We start from the raw sequence: 16527 nt of genomic DNA on the forward strand, positions 1-16527 counted from the left end.
GGTATAATGTCAAACTTCCTTCAGGTGTTCGCAGCTCAGCTCTTGCTTATTCAACTGCTGCAGAATTTAGGTAAGCAAGCCAATATCCTCTAACTTCTCAACACAAATATGACCATTCTTTTTCTCCCTCCCATCCTATCTTACCAGCTTTTTACGTCAATAAAAAAACTTCACAGGAGAGAGTAGCAGCAAGCCTTAATGGTCGAGTCCAACAGGACAGGCATGTTAAAGCACTGTTGAGTCAATACACTTGTCGAATTCTGCATTTTACTTAAAAATTATACAGAGAAATATACAAAAGTGATGCATTAAATCAGTTTCATTTGCGTAATGGACCTTTATGGATTTTGATTTCCAGTCGCAGACCATACACACATCCACCGATGATCACATTTTCTCCTTACACAGTAAGCCTCTACCTTTCACATTACAGGAGTTAAAAATTGATTTACTCTAGCCTTCAGTTTAAAAATATTGTCATATGCCTTTATGAAAAGATATGAAAAGGTAAACTAATTTGAAAGTAAAACTGTAGTGGACTTCTTATTTTGAGTCAAAAGTTTACAAAATAACACCTCAAGAAAGTCTCCTGAAATCTGCAAAAGATCATTCAACAGTTTGGGAAAATCATGTGCTCACACTTCGGCCTTGCATGGGAGATGCCATATTGCATGCAGGCATTCAGCACGGTTGCTGAACCATCACCAGAGAGCAAACATTATAACAAGAGCAAAAAATTAATCTGCAGGCTATTCCCTCTGTTCATTACCTGTATATAATATATACATAAAACCCTTACAGTTCCATTAGTTTCCCTAGCTTTTGTGAATAAAGGTATAGTACACTCATTTCTCAATCTCTAGCTTTGTTAAAGTTGATAAGACAAATACTGATTTGATATATAACATTTGAAGAAGTGTATTATTTTTATTATTTCAAAAAGTCTAACTTTGAAGAGATTTTCATTAGGACAAATAATGCAGTGATACATATTTTTTCCCCCCTTCCAGGCATTTCCAGTCCAAGACAATGCTAGCAGCTTTCCACAGTAACCAGCCAACTATATACACTTACTGAATCAGAACAGAGGGAAAAACTGAAGTTAAAGACTTCAGTTTCTTTCCAAGGTTGTTCACTTGAACTGTTCTCAAAACAGCTTGGAGGCAGGGGCCTCCAGACGTGCAGACTTTGCAAAGTTTGAGTTCTGTAATCAGAACAGAATCAGCTTGTTTTCTAATACTTTGAAAATGTAATTGAATTAGTGAGCCCTCACTGCAATATTTAACAAAACAATACAATTCTTTTATTAAAAAGGAGGAGAAAATTTCAGTGGAACACTAGGTACACATGCATTTAACTGTACCACTAATTTGGAAAAAAAAACCCAAAACCAAACAGTGCACCTTTATCACAGTGTTGAACAGAGCTACAAACAGCTGCAATTAACTCTTTTTTTTTCTTTTAACTTTCATCTATATTCCTGTACTGTGAAAAGGAGAGAGAGAAAGAATATGGATAGTTTCAGTTAGTGCAATAAGACTCAGTATAGCTTCTTTGATTTCTTTACACAGTAAACAGACTTCTATATATACCAACACCCTGGTCTGTACTTCCTTATTTACATCAAACACTGTTTTACATATATACAGGTTAGCAAAATACAGGGCTTCTCCCAGAACCAAATGCACTTCAACTATATTTTTGTTATATAACTAATGCTTAAAAAAAACTCAGCAGCCCACCACACTTATTTTCTCACTCACAATGATTCCATTTAGTAAATACTTAAATTGTCTTTATTTCCTTCCAGTGTTGTACTTTCTCTAGTTACAGAAAACCATCAGCTCCAGATTGGTACTTGCACTTCACTCAGGCAGTAAGGAAGATGTTTCAAGAGTCCAGCTCTAATTGTTCTTGATTTTCACTGAGTCTTAACATAAGCTGTTGTTCATAATAAAGGCTCTTTGCATAGTTTATTTCTTGAGATAGCTTTACTGCAAGAACTTCAGATTTCACATGRACCTGCAAAAAGAAATGTTTATTTTGTTAATGTAGCACTGCTGTTGTCTAAAGCAGAATAGAGTTTTCATTACTCCATTAATTGAAAGGATTGGATTGGCTATGTTTGAAGTCCCCTGTAACAAACAGAAATGTTTAGTGGTGATTTCTTCCATATTTCAGCCTCAACACTGAGAAGGAAAGAAGTGAGTGTGATACAGGTAACTATAGATTAGGTATTTTAGGAAGAGAGCAGAAACATCTTGCAGTATTTGAAGTTACTTCCTTTGCTTCCCTTCCTACCTTTCATCTGGCTTGTCTGGAGTGTAAACTGACTTGGGTCAGGGGTGAGCTTGTAAACTTGTCTGTAAAGTAGACCCCTGAGCAACTACTGTAATGAAGGAAAAAACAAACGTGATAGGTTTAGCAGCAAGAGTTCTGATCAACTTTTATATGCATGATATAAGGAGTCTTTTCAGTCTTAGATATTCTGCAGTAAAAAATGGTATGTATGTGAGGAGAAGGGAAAGCTATAAGGCATATAAGTAATAAAGATAAGGCATATAAGTAATAAAGATAAGGCAGAGTACTTAAGTTCAGTGTATGTATTGTAAAATTAAAAAGCCCTCTTCAGGTAAAGAAATATTTTTCCTATTTTAACTTCTGCCTTCAGGAAGATTATAGATTTTTTCCTTCAGCTTTCTTACGAGTTTAAGGAGCAAGYTCTTCTGTCACCTAAACCTTTCTAGCAGCAGCTATTTACACTGTTGGGAGAACAAAGTTTTCATTGTTATGCTGCACAGGAAACCAAACACTAATGACTACAAACACTTTTAGAACTAGTACCTGCATTAAGGGGGGGAAAAAAACCCTGCATGAATGAAGCTATAGGTGCTAGATCCTTACCATTGGTTTTTGTTGTGATGGGCCGGGCATTGCTACACCACTGCTTGTATTAACAGCTTTCTTCGTCAACTGTACGTAAACTTTCCCATGATCTTTAGAAACAAGGCAGTGGTAGAGATCATCATACTTGACTTCTAGGAAGATGGCCTCGCGGTCTGCGTAGTCACCACTCTTCAGGAAATAAACAGCTTTAGATGAAATGAGAACACAATAGCTGTCTATGTTCTCCACTGCTATGAAGCTAGACAGGGGGAAAAAAAAAATCATTTGCAGATAGAAAACTGTAACAAATGTCTTAACCTGTTTTGTTTCAGGTGACCTTTAGAAGTTTTTCTGAAAAATTATTATGTGCAGTTAATTTGTATTTACTCTAAACTGTTATAAAAAGAGAGCTGATGAGTACCCCCTCACCCAGTTAAAAAAAAAAAAAAAACAAAAAACTGTAAAGTATGAGCACTAAATGTCTGGCTTCCAGCTTTGGACATAAAAAGGGCATATAAAAGCATCCTTTAACAAGGCTTAGAAAGAGTAATTTCCTTGCATTTGAACACTGCAAGCCGTAATATTGTAGTTTAATTGTAACTTTGGTTCCATTGCTGATTATGTGAATGGTATGCAGATATTTATGACTACAGCATTATCCTTCTATAATACATTATACACCTACTGTGCTTCATTTTGCCACATACCTCCATCCCCTTTAAAAGCAAAGAACAAGTTTAACCTGCTGCCTGGATCAGTAGCTAGAAAAGAGAAATTAGCTGTTTAACATGGTGGGTGAAAGGTTAAGCAGCAAGCAGATTTCCCCAGAGAGATTAGTCTGAGTGATGAATAGGGGAGGTAGAAAGGGTGAATTAAGAAGATTGAGAATTATGATGTCCGAAAAGGTTGATGTGTAAAAATAGCAGTAAGGAATGCAAAAGTGAACTAGATATTTTACACACAAACACTTCTTCCCCACTTCTGATTTACTACTGAAATGAATCTCATTAGTGGATTTTTAAAATACTGAAATTTAGAACATTAAATTTGGGTTTATAACTCGGAAACAGTGCTAAATGGAATAATTATGCTCTATCAACAGTCCCCAAGGGTATAAACATATCTGTAAGAATAAGATTCTCCTGCTCTCAGGTAGGTTCAAATTTACTATTTTTTTTCTGAACTGTTGTTTTTACAAGTCTGTCCACTGTTGCGCTAATGTGTTATGCAAAGTACTCCACCAGTTACCAATACTGAGTTACCAATTCCAAAACTACAGTCAGCTCTACCATTTAAATAACACTTTGCACGAATGACCCCAAGCTACATCTGAATAAACCCTTAGCAATAAACGAAACTTTTATAATCAAAAACATTTCAAAAGGTCAGATCATAGTTTCTTATGAAAACTTTATGAAAGAATAATTCCAGTAATTTTCTGTTAACAGTTTTCTGAAAGATGTTATTTTGCACTGAACTTGTCTTTTCCCTGCCYTGTACCTCCTAGTGATGTCACCTTACAAATACTCTTGCTTCCATAAACTTGAAAAAGGCATACACACTCATTCAAGGTAACAACTAAAACTTCATTTAAGTGCTGAGAAGAACACAGATATTCAAAAAAGCCCTATAATGTTGTACTTTACCCTGCTCTAATCTTGGATGTAAATGCATAATGTGGAATTGAACTGGAAGAATAGGGTAGTGAAGTGTGTTCCTTTATGTCAAAGGAAACGGACAAAAATTTAAATTTCAGGATAAAAATCCTAGGTGAAAGACATTGTTAACACAGTTATTGAAAAAAGCAATTGTCTCTCAGTTTTCCTTCAGAGTTCCAACATTTAGGTAAGGTTTTTGAAATTAATCAATTAGGATGAAGAGTTGCATTTTTTAAGAGATGTCATACAAGTCTTCATTTTAAAACACAGCAGCATTATGGCCTGCAGATTAGTCCCTCTCCTTAGAGCACACAGATGAAAAACAAGTACAGTATTTTACAAAGATAGGCCAACTAATGGGGTGGATTCCGGCCTTGACTCAGGTCAGAGACTTCCACTAGAAGCAGGACCAGAGGGAGCCTGCTGGCACGCTGGCCACCTTCACTTCTTTTCCAGCAAGGAAAGAACATTAAAAGAAGGTGATTTTTCACAAATTCCTAATACAGTATCACTGTTTTAAGCAATTGTCACAGCAAAGTTAAGAAATTCTAGAGGGGTTTTGTCTACCTTCAGAAGGAGAACAGCTGTTTTCCTGATGTATGGTATTGCAGTCTTAAGGCCCTCCTCTTCACGGATGCAAAGCACCAAAAGCTACTCTAAGTTCAGTGGAAACAACGGGGAAATCAGACCACAGTGGTGTGGGTGGTTTTTTTTTTTTTTTTTTTTAAAAAAAAAAGACGACCAGATTGTATCTCTAATTTTTCATACAAGGCTATCACTGGTGTCATGTGTGTGTTTTGAGAAATGGAAACAGAAGACAACGATTTTATGGTGAAGCACAGAAATATTAGCTAATTTGTAATTCAGGCTCTACATTTTGTACTAAGTTTGAGTCATGCATCATTACCCATTCTCTCTTGCCAACTCTTATTTCTCTGTGCCTAGTTCTCAAAACACATATTTAACCTTTTAACATACTACTTCAAGATATTACTTTAKTTTTTTTTAAACAAATCCATACTTTTGTACTATTAAAAATCTCAAATTAATAAAAGAAAATGAAAAATTAAACGAAACATGATCCAGTAGAACAAAGCAGAAGCAACCAGATCTCTGGAGAATTTGTGGGTTTTTAACAACATCAGGAAGTAATTACACAATATTTTCCAGAAGTGAAACAGTGAGCCTAACTGGAAAAAAATGTGGAAACATTTAGTTAGAACAGTAGAGCAAGGTATTAAACCCCCTTTTATGGATTTAACTCTGAAGGAAAATATGCAAATAATCAGGTCTTTAAATGTGTTTTTGATTATGATACTAGGATAAAAGTCAGGGGCATAATTTTGTACTTATTTTCCATGACAAGAAACACTGTTTTCTTGTTGAATGATGTTCCTAATGGTGAAAGTCATAGTAAATGAACAGTCTGACTCTTAATGACAAGAGCCCACAGATCTGCTTACAGGGTACACTTGTGAAAAGTTGATGCTAAAATTTTTGTCACAAACTGGCCTCTTCCAGTTTTCCCCACTCAGAGCCAGACTGTATCCACATGATAGCATGAAGTCTCTCAAGTGAGATGAAAATAGGGTAGAAAGTGTATAAGACCATGGGACTGCAAGGAAGTGGCACACTACAAACTCTTCCTAACAGGCTGCTGAAGGTAACATCCAGACTGGCACAAGGCTGTCAGTGCCTGATTATTGCCATTGGTGGAGTTAAAATAGCCTGCTGCGTTTGTACATCCCTCTTTAGAGCTTCACCATCATGTTTCACTTTTTTTTTTTTTTTTTTTTTTAGGGCACTGAAAACAATTTCAACTACTTTGCCTTGGAAAATGCTCTGAGGGATAACAAATCCAAAACACAGCATCTCACCCTCTCCACTGAAAACAGCTGTTAGGGTAACAGCGGTGCAGAGAGACCAGTGTAAGTAATGAATTATACCTTAAGACCCTAATCCAACAAACTCACATATCCTGTAGAAATGTACAGATACTTTCCTGGGCATTAACTCCATACACATTTTTTCATACTCTTTAAAACTGACCACTTAATTACTTACTACATTATATGCTGTTTTCACTTGCTTTCATGCACATTTAACCAAGGCATTCAAGCATAGATGCTCCATCAGTTTTGCACATATGACCCATTCAAGTTATTCAGTACTGACTCTTCTGCTCTCCCCCTGCCCCCCCTCAAAAAAGTTAAATATATTTGCAAGTTATTTCAGTCTTTAAGTGTGAATAACCTTAGCTCAGGAATAGCATGTACCACAGGCACCCAAGTTAGCTTCTCTCACATTGAAACCAGGGCCGCTTCAGAGTGCACAAATAAGTGATCAGTGCTTGTTCGCTACCAACATTTAGGCCTTCAACTGTGAGAAATAGTGAGAAGACAGCAGAGACAGATAACTGAAGAGATGCTAGTTGTGTCTGTACATTACTGTGTTAAAGAAGAAAGAGAGTATGAGTCCTATCAACAGGTACTTGTTTTATCAAAGCTCAGTGAGGGCAAGACGTACTAACCATGTTAAATGGACTGAGATTTCTTCTTCTCTAAAGACAGAGTGGGGGCTGGGCTCATTAAAGTGTAGGAGTCAGAAACCAAAGCTCTGACTCTTCCACAGACAGTCTGCCTTGCAGTTAGAGACAAGTGAACTACAGGAGCCCTGTGGCACCTGCAGTTGTGTTTGTTGTATACAGGCAGCAGACAAGCCATGGTAGAAGTCATCAGGTGCTCATGCTGTGCTGCTAATCAGCATCAAGAGTAAACAAATGAAGAGTGAGTGAGTGTGTGTGTGTGTGTATAATAATTCAGTCTCTCTTTCCCAAAGACAGCACGGTAGCTACTTAGTAATTGTGTAAGTCAGTACTTACAACTCATCTTGAATGTTGTCAGTCAGTTTAAACAGCTGTTCTTGTCCTTCTGCTTGACTTTCTGAATAGCGGGGCAAGAGTCCTTGAGGTCCTCTACAGCAGCGTGGCTTTCTCACTCTCTCAGCTTGTGTCCTACATACAAAATAGATGCAAAAACATTACTTACTGCAGCAGCAGTGCTTTTCCTTCCACTTAAATCTGCCGGCACACAGTTGAATTTATTGTGAAATACAAGGTGTGACAGTGCTTTTAAAAATACAAGGTCTTCGTTAATACTCACTGCATATGGATTCTGTAATAGGAAGACATGGCGTCAGTTCATACAGTTTTACATTTCAGAGAAACGTTTCTCAGTTTTATTCTAGTTAGGAGGCAGTATGGTAAATAAACATGAAAAAGCAATCTAAACCCAGTAGTCTGCAGGTTTTCAGATATATGCATTAGTAGAGTTCTGTCTATTTGACTGTTTCTTCTCACTTCTCTACAGGAAGTGGAGTGCACTGACCTAGATAAAGCTCACACTGATGGACAGTGTCATTAGGTTGAAAATTAAGGGGCTACTGAAATAGGAAAGCTCAGTCACATTTAAGACAAAAGAAAAATGCAGTCAGAGCCTCCATAGCAGGTTTAACGTACTTTACCTTTCTTGAACGTGTATAAAAACAAGCAAACAAACAACAACYCCCCAAACCCCAGCACACCCACATGGCCTAAGAGACATCAGAGGTTGATACTGGCCATAGTGCTAAAGAACTGCAGGCTAGGTTCCTCCCTTAGCAGTATTTTGTTAAAAAACAATATTCTGAATTCCTTTAAGCCTTTGGAACGCCCTACCCCTGAAGAATTGTGTTACAGGCTGCCTAGCCCTGCTTTATTCTCTGCCCTTTCCCAATAGCATCACTCTGGGACTGCTGCGTGCTTTTTCGTATCTCTTTCAGGCTATTGCTATTGTTAAATTATCAAACCAAATGCACCGTTTCTGATTAGTGCACTCTACTTCCTATCCTGATGCTCTGTAAAGACCCTGTACAGTGAACTTGCTTTTAACCTTTTTGATCAAAAGGTTGGAAAAAAAAAAAATGTAACAATGCATTTTCTTTTTAAGCTGCTTGGCAATAGCACACTAGAGTACTTGCCTTCTAAGCTTTGCTTTCAGCAGATGTTTTCTCTGGAGCCTTGTTTCTGTGGTACCTTTCCCCTTCAGCAATCCTGCGTGAGACTTGCAACAAAATGTACCCTTTTAAAATTTGTTTTTCTTTGAGTCTTTGACATCCCTGCCTTCTAATCATGACAGACTCTTTTTTGCCCCTTCCTTTCTTGGCTGCAGTAAACATTGTTCTAAGAGAGTATTTTACATGTCATTCATGACTTAAATTTGTCTTCACTGCTCTCATTGAGTGACCGAACTCAGTGTGTTTTGACTATCATTGATCTGTTTTGTATCAACAATGTATTTTGCAAACAAGGTATAAAGCCAAAGACAGCAGCTTTACAGCACAGCAGACAAAAACATCAACCGATTTATAGGGAACATATATTATGACTATCTGATAAGTTTGATCATGAGATTATTATATCACTGACCTGTTTAACTAAAGTTACAGTGGTTCAGAAGAAGCACTTACCACTGATCCTTTTTGGAAAGAAACTTAGGAGAAACAGACAGCTGTCGACTTCAATGACTGCACTTCAGCTGAACTATGGTTATACTAAAAGTCAGTTTGTCAGCAAGGCGGGTGAAATGAAAAGTGGAAATTCTCCAAATGAAAGAATGCGAGACAGCAGGGGCGTAAGAAACCATAACAAACATAATCATTAATATTGCCAGTAAAATATAATCAGTCAAATTTTCAGTTTTACCTCTGTTGGCAGCTTTTCTTACTGCTTTTAACATTATCTAGTGTAAGATCAAAACAATGAGACAAAAAAAAAAATACATGACCACATAAAATTCCAAGCTGGGCATAAGCTCGTTTTGCTAGTTTTCAGCTTTTATAATATATATATTATAATATATATATACACATATATAAAATATACACACATACACCCCCTTACACACCCACACCTATTCCTTATCCAGAACTTTGTCCTATTGAATACTATGCTATATCAACTGTCTGTGTGCTACTGTAACACTTCTCTCAGATTAAGCATCATGTGCCTCCCACTGACCGCAAAATGACCATGTCATATTTTGGGTATTTCAACAGAAATACAGTTATGTCTGCTGAGGAGTATTAATGGAACCATGGTCTCAGAAACACCATGCAGTTTTCCTTTACAAAGTAGTTCAAGCCAGTGTGTTTGGATACCTCTTAAAAAGGGGGGCAGCTGTGTTAATTCTTACACTAGAGAAGAGACTATTATTTATTTCCATTGTTTTTAGGCAGCACAGCTATAAGCAAGCTGTTCACAAAGTTACTTTTTCCTTTTCCTCCTGCAGTCAACCTCTGCTCTCCTCCTCTCCATTACCTCTCTGCCAAGAGACCCTCATTTAACTATTTAACTCATTTAACAAATAATCATTTTCAGCTTTGCTTTGACTGTCCTGCTATACATTTTTGGGTTTTGGTAAGACGTACATTAATTGGTTATGGTGTTACACATCCTAGCTTAAAAGAAAGCTATTATGAAAATTCAGATTTGCTGCATAGAGGTATTCTTCCATTAGTAGCATTCACCTGAATCAGAGTAATCTAAACACTAAGTGAATAGATGACTTTCACAACCTATATATRATTTAAAATTATTCCACTGAATAACAGCTGTATGTAGGGATTAGAACTTCAGTTCTGCTTCCATCTTTGTTACTGTCTAGTACTAAAACTTTGGAGCAAACCACCTCTTCTGTCCCTTAGATTTTCTAGGTACAAGCAAGGTTCTGCTTTACCTGGCACAGCTGCACGACAGTATTGTTACGTTTATGAACCTTTCTTACAAAGTAGTAACAAGCAAGCATTTGTCTTCATGGAATGTGAAGTGTTAAAGTTCCAGAGAAATTAAAAGGTTCCAGCCAGTGTTATACTCAGATCTTGCTGCTTGTCCTACTTCCCTCACTTTTAAAAGCAGCATACCTGCAAAATCTCACTTAGCCCAGAAGCCTCCACTGGCTGTTAAACTTCTCTACAGCACCTGTAGCTTATATCAACAAGTTTAAAGAGCAACTGAAGCTTAATGTACAGTTTCTAACTAGCTACAGGCCAGTCATTAGTTTTTCACTTGAACACTTTTTTATTATGCATTCAGGAAAGTTAGATAATGGAGCATTCAGCCATTCATACTGGAATGAGCAACAACACTGCATAATGGTTTTTATATTAATAATCTTTCAGATAAGCATTCAACTGTGCTATTTAATATGTAGCACCATGAGAAGAGGCATCTGAAGCACAACAAGCAAGACTACTGCAAAAAAATGAGGAAAGAATAGGGCTTTTAATCAGACCTATTTTGTAGAAACCAGGACATCAGAGAACACTGACTGGTTTCTAATGTCTGGCTTAGAAGCAGGTCAGAAAGACTAAACAAGAGTACTAGGCACCACAATGGATTTCCAGAAGAGCTGGCAATTTGTGAACTATGTTTTTTGTTTGTTTTTTTTTTTAAAAAAACACAGAAGTTAGTATGGTGCTTACTGTCCTCATCACTCCTATGTACTAACGCATTCAACCTAGTGATAAAAGATGATTCTCACCTTGCTAGCATGAATTGTAGCATTGATCCTCTTAGTCCACCAGCCCTTGGCAAACTGGTCTGTTTGGTCTGGACAGCTAACAACATTCCACACTACTTGATTTTTTTTTAATCTACAAATTTGTTCTACTGTCTCAAGTTACATTCTGTAAATAATAAGCAACACTGATGAAATGCAAAAAGCTGAAAATTTGTAAAGCAGAATGAACGGTGGTGTGCCCACATCTGTGTTACATTAAACATGCACTCAACAGATTTGCTGATTCTTTTTTTAATAAGCACACAAAGGCAACACAAGACAGAAATGCCCTCATGTCTACTAGTCACAGCAGGGAAGAGTGCTGCTGAATGGAGACACAAAGAGATTGGAAACGGTGTCAGAAGGTTGAGGCACACAGTACAGTTCTTTACTGTTCAGAAAAGCTGAACACTGGAGAATCTTATTTCAGATGGCTGTATGCACATTAAAAACTGAAATGCTTACATTACTATAACAGTATTAATGGCTGGCTTTTGCTTAACAGTTCATGGAATTCATGTTGATCAGTTTTAAGTTAAAAGCTTTGTAATCAAACAGATCACTGACCGAATGATGTAAGGAAGGTGTTCAGGTAYGTACTGGTGATAATTACTTACCAACTTAGAAAAAAGCTCTACAACGAGAGATGTCACATGTTTCACAAAGTCATTTTTTAATCATTATTCTGTAACTGCACATTTACCATTTGCACTAACAGATATGTAGATGTAATTCTTGCTAGGTGAATAGAAGTATACAGTGTTTTTGAAAATAACTGTTACTCATCTTTTAATGTCCCCTGGATCTAAAAATTTTCCTTAAAGCATACCAAGACTGCTTTATAATGAAGTCTTAAAAAAATAAAATAATTGTGAAAACAAAACGTCACTTCTCAAATTACATACGGATTGAAAGTTTGTGTTTTTGCTACTGCATCTTTCAGTATCCTCAGTATCAAACCCAAAATTATTATTCAGAATACAACAACATAAGAAACTTAAACAACTTCTCCAAAGATCAAAGAAGCAAGAGAAAACCCTATTACTGACAGCCATCACTACAGTTTTTCATTTAAGATCTGCATCTGTAGAATTCCTAATCTGCCTTCTTGGTAGGAAAATAGCACTGGCAACTACAAACCAATTAAAAAAAGCCAACCACTCGTTCCATGAGCAACTGAACCAGTGCAATCCAGCTTCCTGTGGTTTTTCTATTTCTTGGTCAATTATATTCAGCATCTAAGAAAATAAAGGCTCCAGTTGAGGTTTCTCTTAAGGTCTCTCCAGTGTAGATTCTATGATACCTAATAGTCTGAAAAGCTGCAGTAGCTTTTTCCTGAGTTGGGACACTTTCATGAAAGAGTTTTTCCTACACAGGCACTTGTTTTTATGAAGTTGTAGAAACTTACCATCTTTTGTTGCTGTTGTATTTGGTTAAAATTGATTAACACATTCTGAAGTTTTTGGAATGGGAAAGGCACATGGAGACAGCATGATTGCATATGACTAGTTTCCATGGTTTTTACACATAGAGTTTTAAAGACTTTTTTAGTGTAAGTCAGAAATCTTTGGATTGACCTTCTGTTAGCTTGCACACTGTTATAGCCTATCAGCACAGCCCAACGAACAGGATAAAATACTAGGACTTAAAGTGATTCCACAGACCACTTACCCCACAGCCCTGAAGAGGTAAGTTTGGAAATAAGACCCATTTAGTAGTATTTAGGAACTTCTGCTGGACTGTTACTTGGGCATTACCTATCAGGCTTTCAATGCAATTTGCATTAGAATATTCCTTCTGGGGACCTCCAAATTTCAGAACATACTGCTTTGGTGTGACAGAAGACATGGTATAACCTGCATACAGATTTGGATCCATAATCAGAGGACACCCAAAATCTAGCACAAACAATAGCTGTTAAGCGCAAGAAGAAGCAGTTGTGACATTCTGAAAACATCATTTAATGAAAGAGGCTCATCATAGCTACTTCAGCTGTTGTATTGACTGTCTGTCACCAAAACCACAAAGTCCAGTCTAGGTGACAAATAATGGTGTGCAAATTAGCCATGTAAGCCCTCCAAAGAGATCTCTCTAGCCACAGGGCTCTCCCACACACTCCAGTAATGATGACTAGACCCAGTTCTTTCTGCCAAAAACTTCCAGCAACTATCATCAACGTGGTGTGTTCACAAAGATGTTCCAGTTTAATAGCCTCGTCATTCTAACCCATTTAAAGCRGTAACTTACTAGTTCTGGTAGACCTTGAATTCTGTCAGTGTTTCCATCGTAAACCTGTTTTTTCAGGTTTGCATAAAGTTTATCTGTAAAAGCCTGCTCCAAGCTGTAACTTGGCATACTGACTTTCAGCCTGGAAACAATTTTTTTCCTCCTTGAAATAATTACAAAACAACCTTAGTTCAAACAAAGGAAAATTGACAGGTAATAAGCCTAAGAAGAAGTTCAGTTGCTGCTGGTATTTTGCAGAAATAATACTAAATTTGTTGCCTACTTGGCTTTGGAAAAAGCCTGCTTCATAAATACAGTAAGCACTTTGTCTAAGGAGGTTTTAGTGCATTTCAAACATTAAGAAGAGACTGAATCTGATAGTTGGAGGAATAGGTTACATCTTCTGTCATAAAAGATGCAATGACTAAAATACTTGTCACAGTTGTTTAAGACTGAATTCTACCTGCAGCCTTCACTAAGTATCATCATCCCATGCATCTCATTTCCATAAAATGCAGAATGAAATTAGTCCTTACTTGTCTTTCAGACATTTAATGGGAGGATGCAGTGTGTAGAGCAGACTGAAGAGTGCCAGAATCAAATGAATGATAAATAATGTACATCCTTAAAAAATAACCTCAAAGTTCAAGTATCATAGCAAAACAAACTACAGATGATGCAGTTATATCACAACATTTAAGGACAACAAATGAAAACATATGGCCTGTATTTCCTATCACACTTTTGCAAAATAATAAAAATCCACTATTTCCATTATTTTCACCTTGTTGAAGTTACTTCCTACCTTGTTTCAAATGGTGAACTGTTGAGATAAGCAGGAATGTTCTCTGCCTGTAGTGAGCAAAAGGGGACAGGTAGCATCATTTTCTGTGTGCTAGTTTTCTGCATCTGAGAGGATGAACATTAAGTGATTTGTGCCCAATTTTGGAGAACCTATGGGAATTTGTATTTCAGAACTTGCATTCTGACGACTGGCAGATGGCAATGCTATGTTGTAAAAAGTACAGTTGCCTCCTTTGCAGTGTTGGGCCTTGGGGGTACAGTTCCCAAGGAAAGTGTAGGAAGATGATTTCTTGAAGCCCTGCCACCTGAACCCAGAGAGTTGGCACAGCTCTATCATGGAATTCATTCACCAGTTCAGAGACAGATGCTTTTAAGGTGTGTTACAAATGCACATGCAGTGCAGTCAGTCCAAGTGTTGGATTTGGCATTAGAATATCTGAGTTAGCTGCAAAAATGTGTAAAATCATGAGCCAGACAGCTCCCTGCTGACTGCATATCTGAGGAAGCTCATATGCACTGTTTATTCCAGCAAATGCATGGAATACATTGTACTTGTTAAGAGTGCTCCCAAAATGCTAGTTTCAGGCCGAAACATGCAAACAAGCGGTGCCTAGGGCTAAAACCTCCCACTTACAGTCAAATCCCTCCTCTTTTGAGGGATCTACCAGCTCAGATGCTGAAGACCTTTAGCTGACCCAATATACTTTTCAGAGAACTATAGCATGCTGAAGAAGCAACTTCATCATGTAGGCTGTTCCTGCCAGCTTCCTGGAGATGTAGTTACCTCCCTCCCCCGTTTCTTTTGTATACAAGATCAAACCAAAATTGAATACTATTCATTGCGCTTATGATTGTATTAAATCTCTTCATTGCTCCAAGTTCAAAAGGAAGTGAGAACTTAATTTTGCTTTCTTAAAATTAAGGCATCACGTGTCACCACTTTAAAAACAGGAGAGCAGCAGGTGTACTCACCCAGCTGAATGTTCTTATGACATCCATATTAAAATTGGTATCTGCATAAGTTTCCACATGCTTGCATACCGGCCAGCTGCATGCCGCTTACCTCAGTCGTACTGTGTGGATCAACCAATGTTAACCTTTGCCACTTACTCCACCTTTGACTGTTTAGTCCTGCAACACACCCTTTTTCAAGTACTTTGATATCATTAAACTTAAGAAGTACACAAAAATGTATACTGCCATCTCAGTTTCTAGTTTCTCTCAGGCTCTTGTACTGATTATAGAGCGATGTTACTAGAGTTGTCACATTAGAATTTCCTGTCTTACAAATGGGTTGAAAAATGCTCCATTCACCTTCTGATTCAACTTAAAGGATACAGTTCTTAGCAGGGCTTTCTTGCAAACATCTATTTCAACAACATGAGCTGAACTTGCCTTTAGTGAACATTAAAGTTACGAGGGCCATAAAGTCACTATGCCTCTGGGCACAGTGTAAGGTCAAGAGAGATTCCACTACGTAGCATGATGTTTTTAAGTGAGAAAGTGTGTGAATGATTTCATCTTCCTCTTAAAACCTTTCAATACAGTCTACTGGCAGAGGCAGGGCAGTGCAGTTCCATCTACTGAGGGAACATTAGTCTTATTTCTATGCTCATGTGTATAGTGGTCCCATCAAAAAACCATCAACGCTGGCTAAGCAATGCCCATTTGTAGTAACAGCGAACATGATCATTTGAATTGATCATTTAACAGAAGTGTTTCCATATTACACTCTTACCTTCCTGGGAAAGCAAATCCCCTTTCCGAAAGCAACCGCTGGCTCCTATCCAGGACAAGAGTATTAACTGCTAGGTCTGCATGAAGGGCTAGTGAAATGGACTATGTTGACTGTATTCATGTTTTCTACAGACTCCATCATGTATTTTTCAGTTAGTGCAAGTAGTGCTGCAAGAAGCACAGCAAAGTCCTCAACCACAAACTTAACAGAAGGAGAAAGGTGATTTTTAAAGTTAACATTTGCAAGAACAATTTAAATCAACTGGCTGTACATGCAAAACTGATAAAGAGCCTTCCACATGTTAACAGCAACATTAGGTGAAAAAATTATCCATAAAAATACCAGCCACATATTAAATGAGGTGACATCAAGGCAATAAATAGCTCCATCTACATGAAAGAGCTCGTACAACAACCCAGAAGATATCTCTGAACAAAAAAGTAAGCAACTACGGATAAAATAGTATTAAAAAGAGCTGTGGGTCTGGATTTTTTTTTTCTTTTTTTTTTTAAGGATCAGTTTTACATATTTTTGTCAGATCACTTTATAAATCTGCTGCACATTAGAAATCAGACACACATGTATTTTTTCCAAGTAAAAAAAGTTGAAGGTTTACATT

General features: G+C 37.3%; 1 protein-coding gene across 10 annotated transcripts in view; it reads right to left on the minus strand.

The window, feature by feature from the left end:
• Positions 1-241: 241 nt before the first annotated feature.
• Positions 242-16527, minus strand: part of VPS13D (vacuolar protein sorting 13 homolog D) — a 119011-nt gene continuing 102725 nt past the window's right edge. For 7 of the 10 annotated variants that reach the window (XM_026074096.1, XM_026074098.1, XM_026074095.1 and 4 more), the window contains 3 exons: positions 7426-7557; positions 2905-3145; positions 242-2022 (listed from right to left, as the gene is read on the minus strand). In XM_026074096.1, coding sequence (XP_025929881.1) covers positions 1891-2022; positions 2905-3145; positions 7426-7557 — 505 coding nt within the window. In that variant the 3' untranslated portion in view covers positions 242-1890. Of the gene's footprint in view, positions 2023-2904; positions 3146-7425; positions 7558-8561; positions 8645-16527 lie in introns of those variants that run through there. The other 3 variants (XR_003254877.1, XR_003254875.1, XR_003254876.1) reach the window with 3 other exon arrangements.

The sequence above is a fragment of the Apteryx rowi genome, unplaced genomic scaffold, assembly GCF_003343035.1.
Source record: "Apteryx rowi isolate R43461 unplaced genomic scaffold, aptRow1 scaffold_38, whole genome shotgun sequence".
Lineage (NCBI taxonomy): Eukaryota > Metazoa > Chordata > Aves > Apterygiformes > Apterygidae > Apteryx > Apteryx rowi.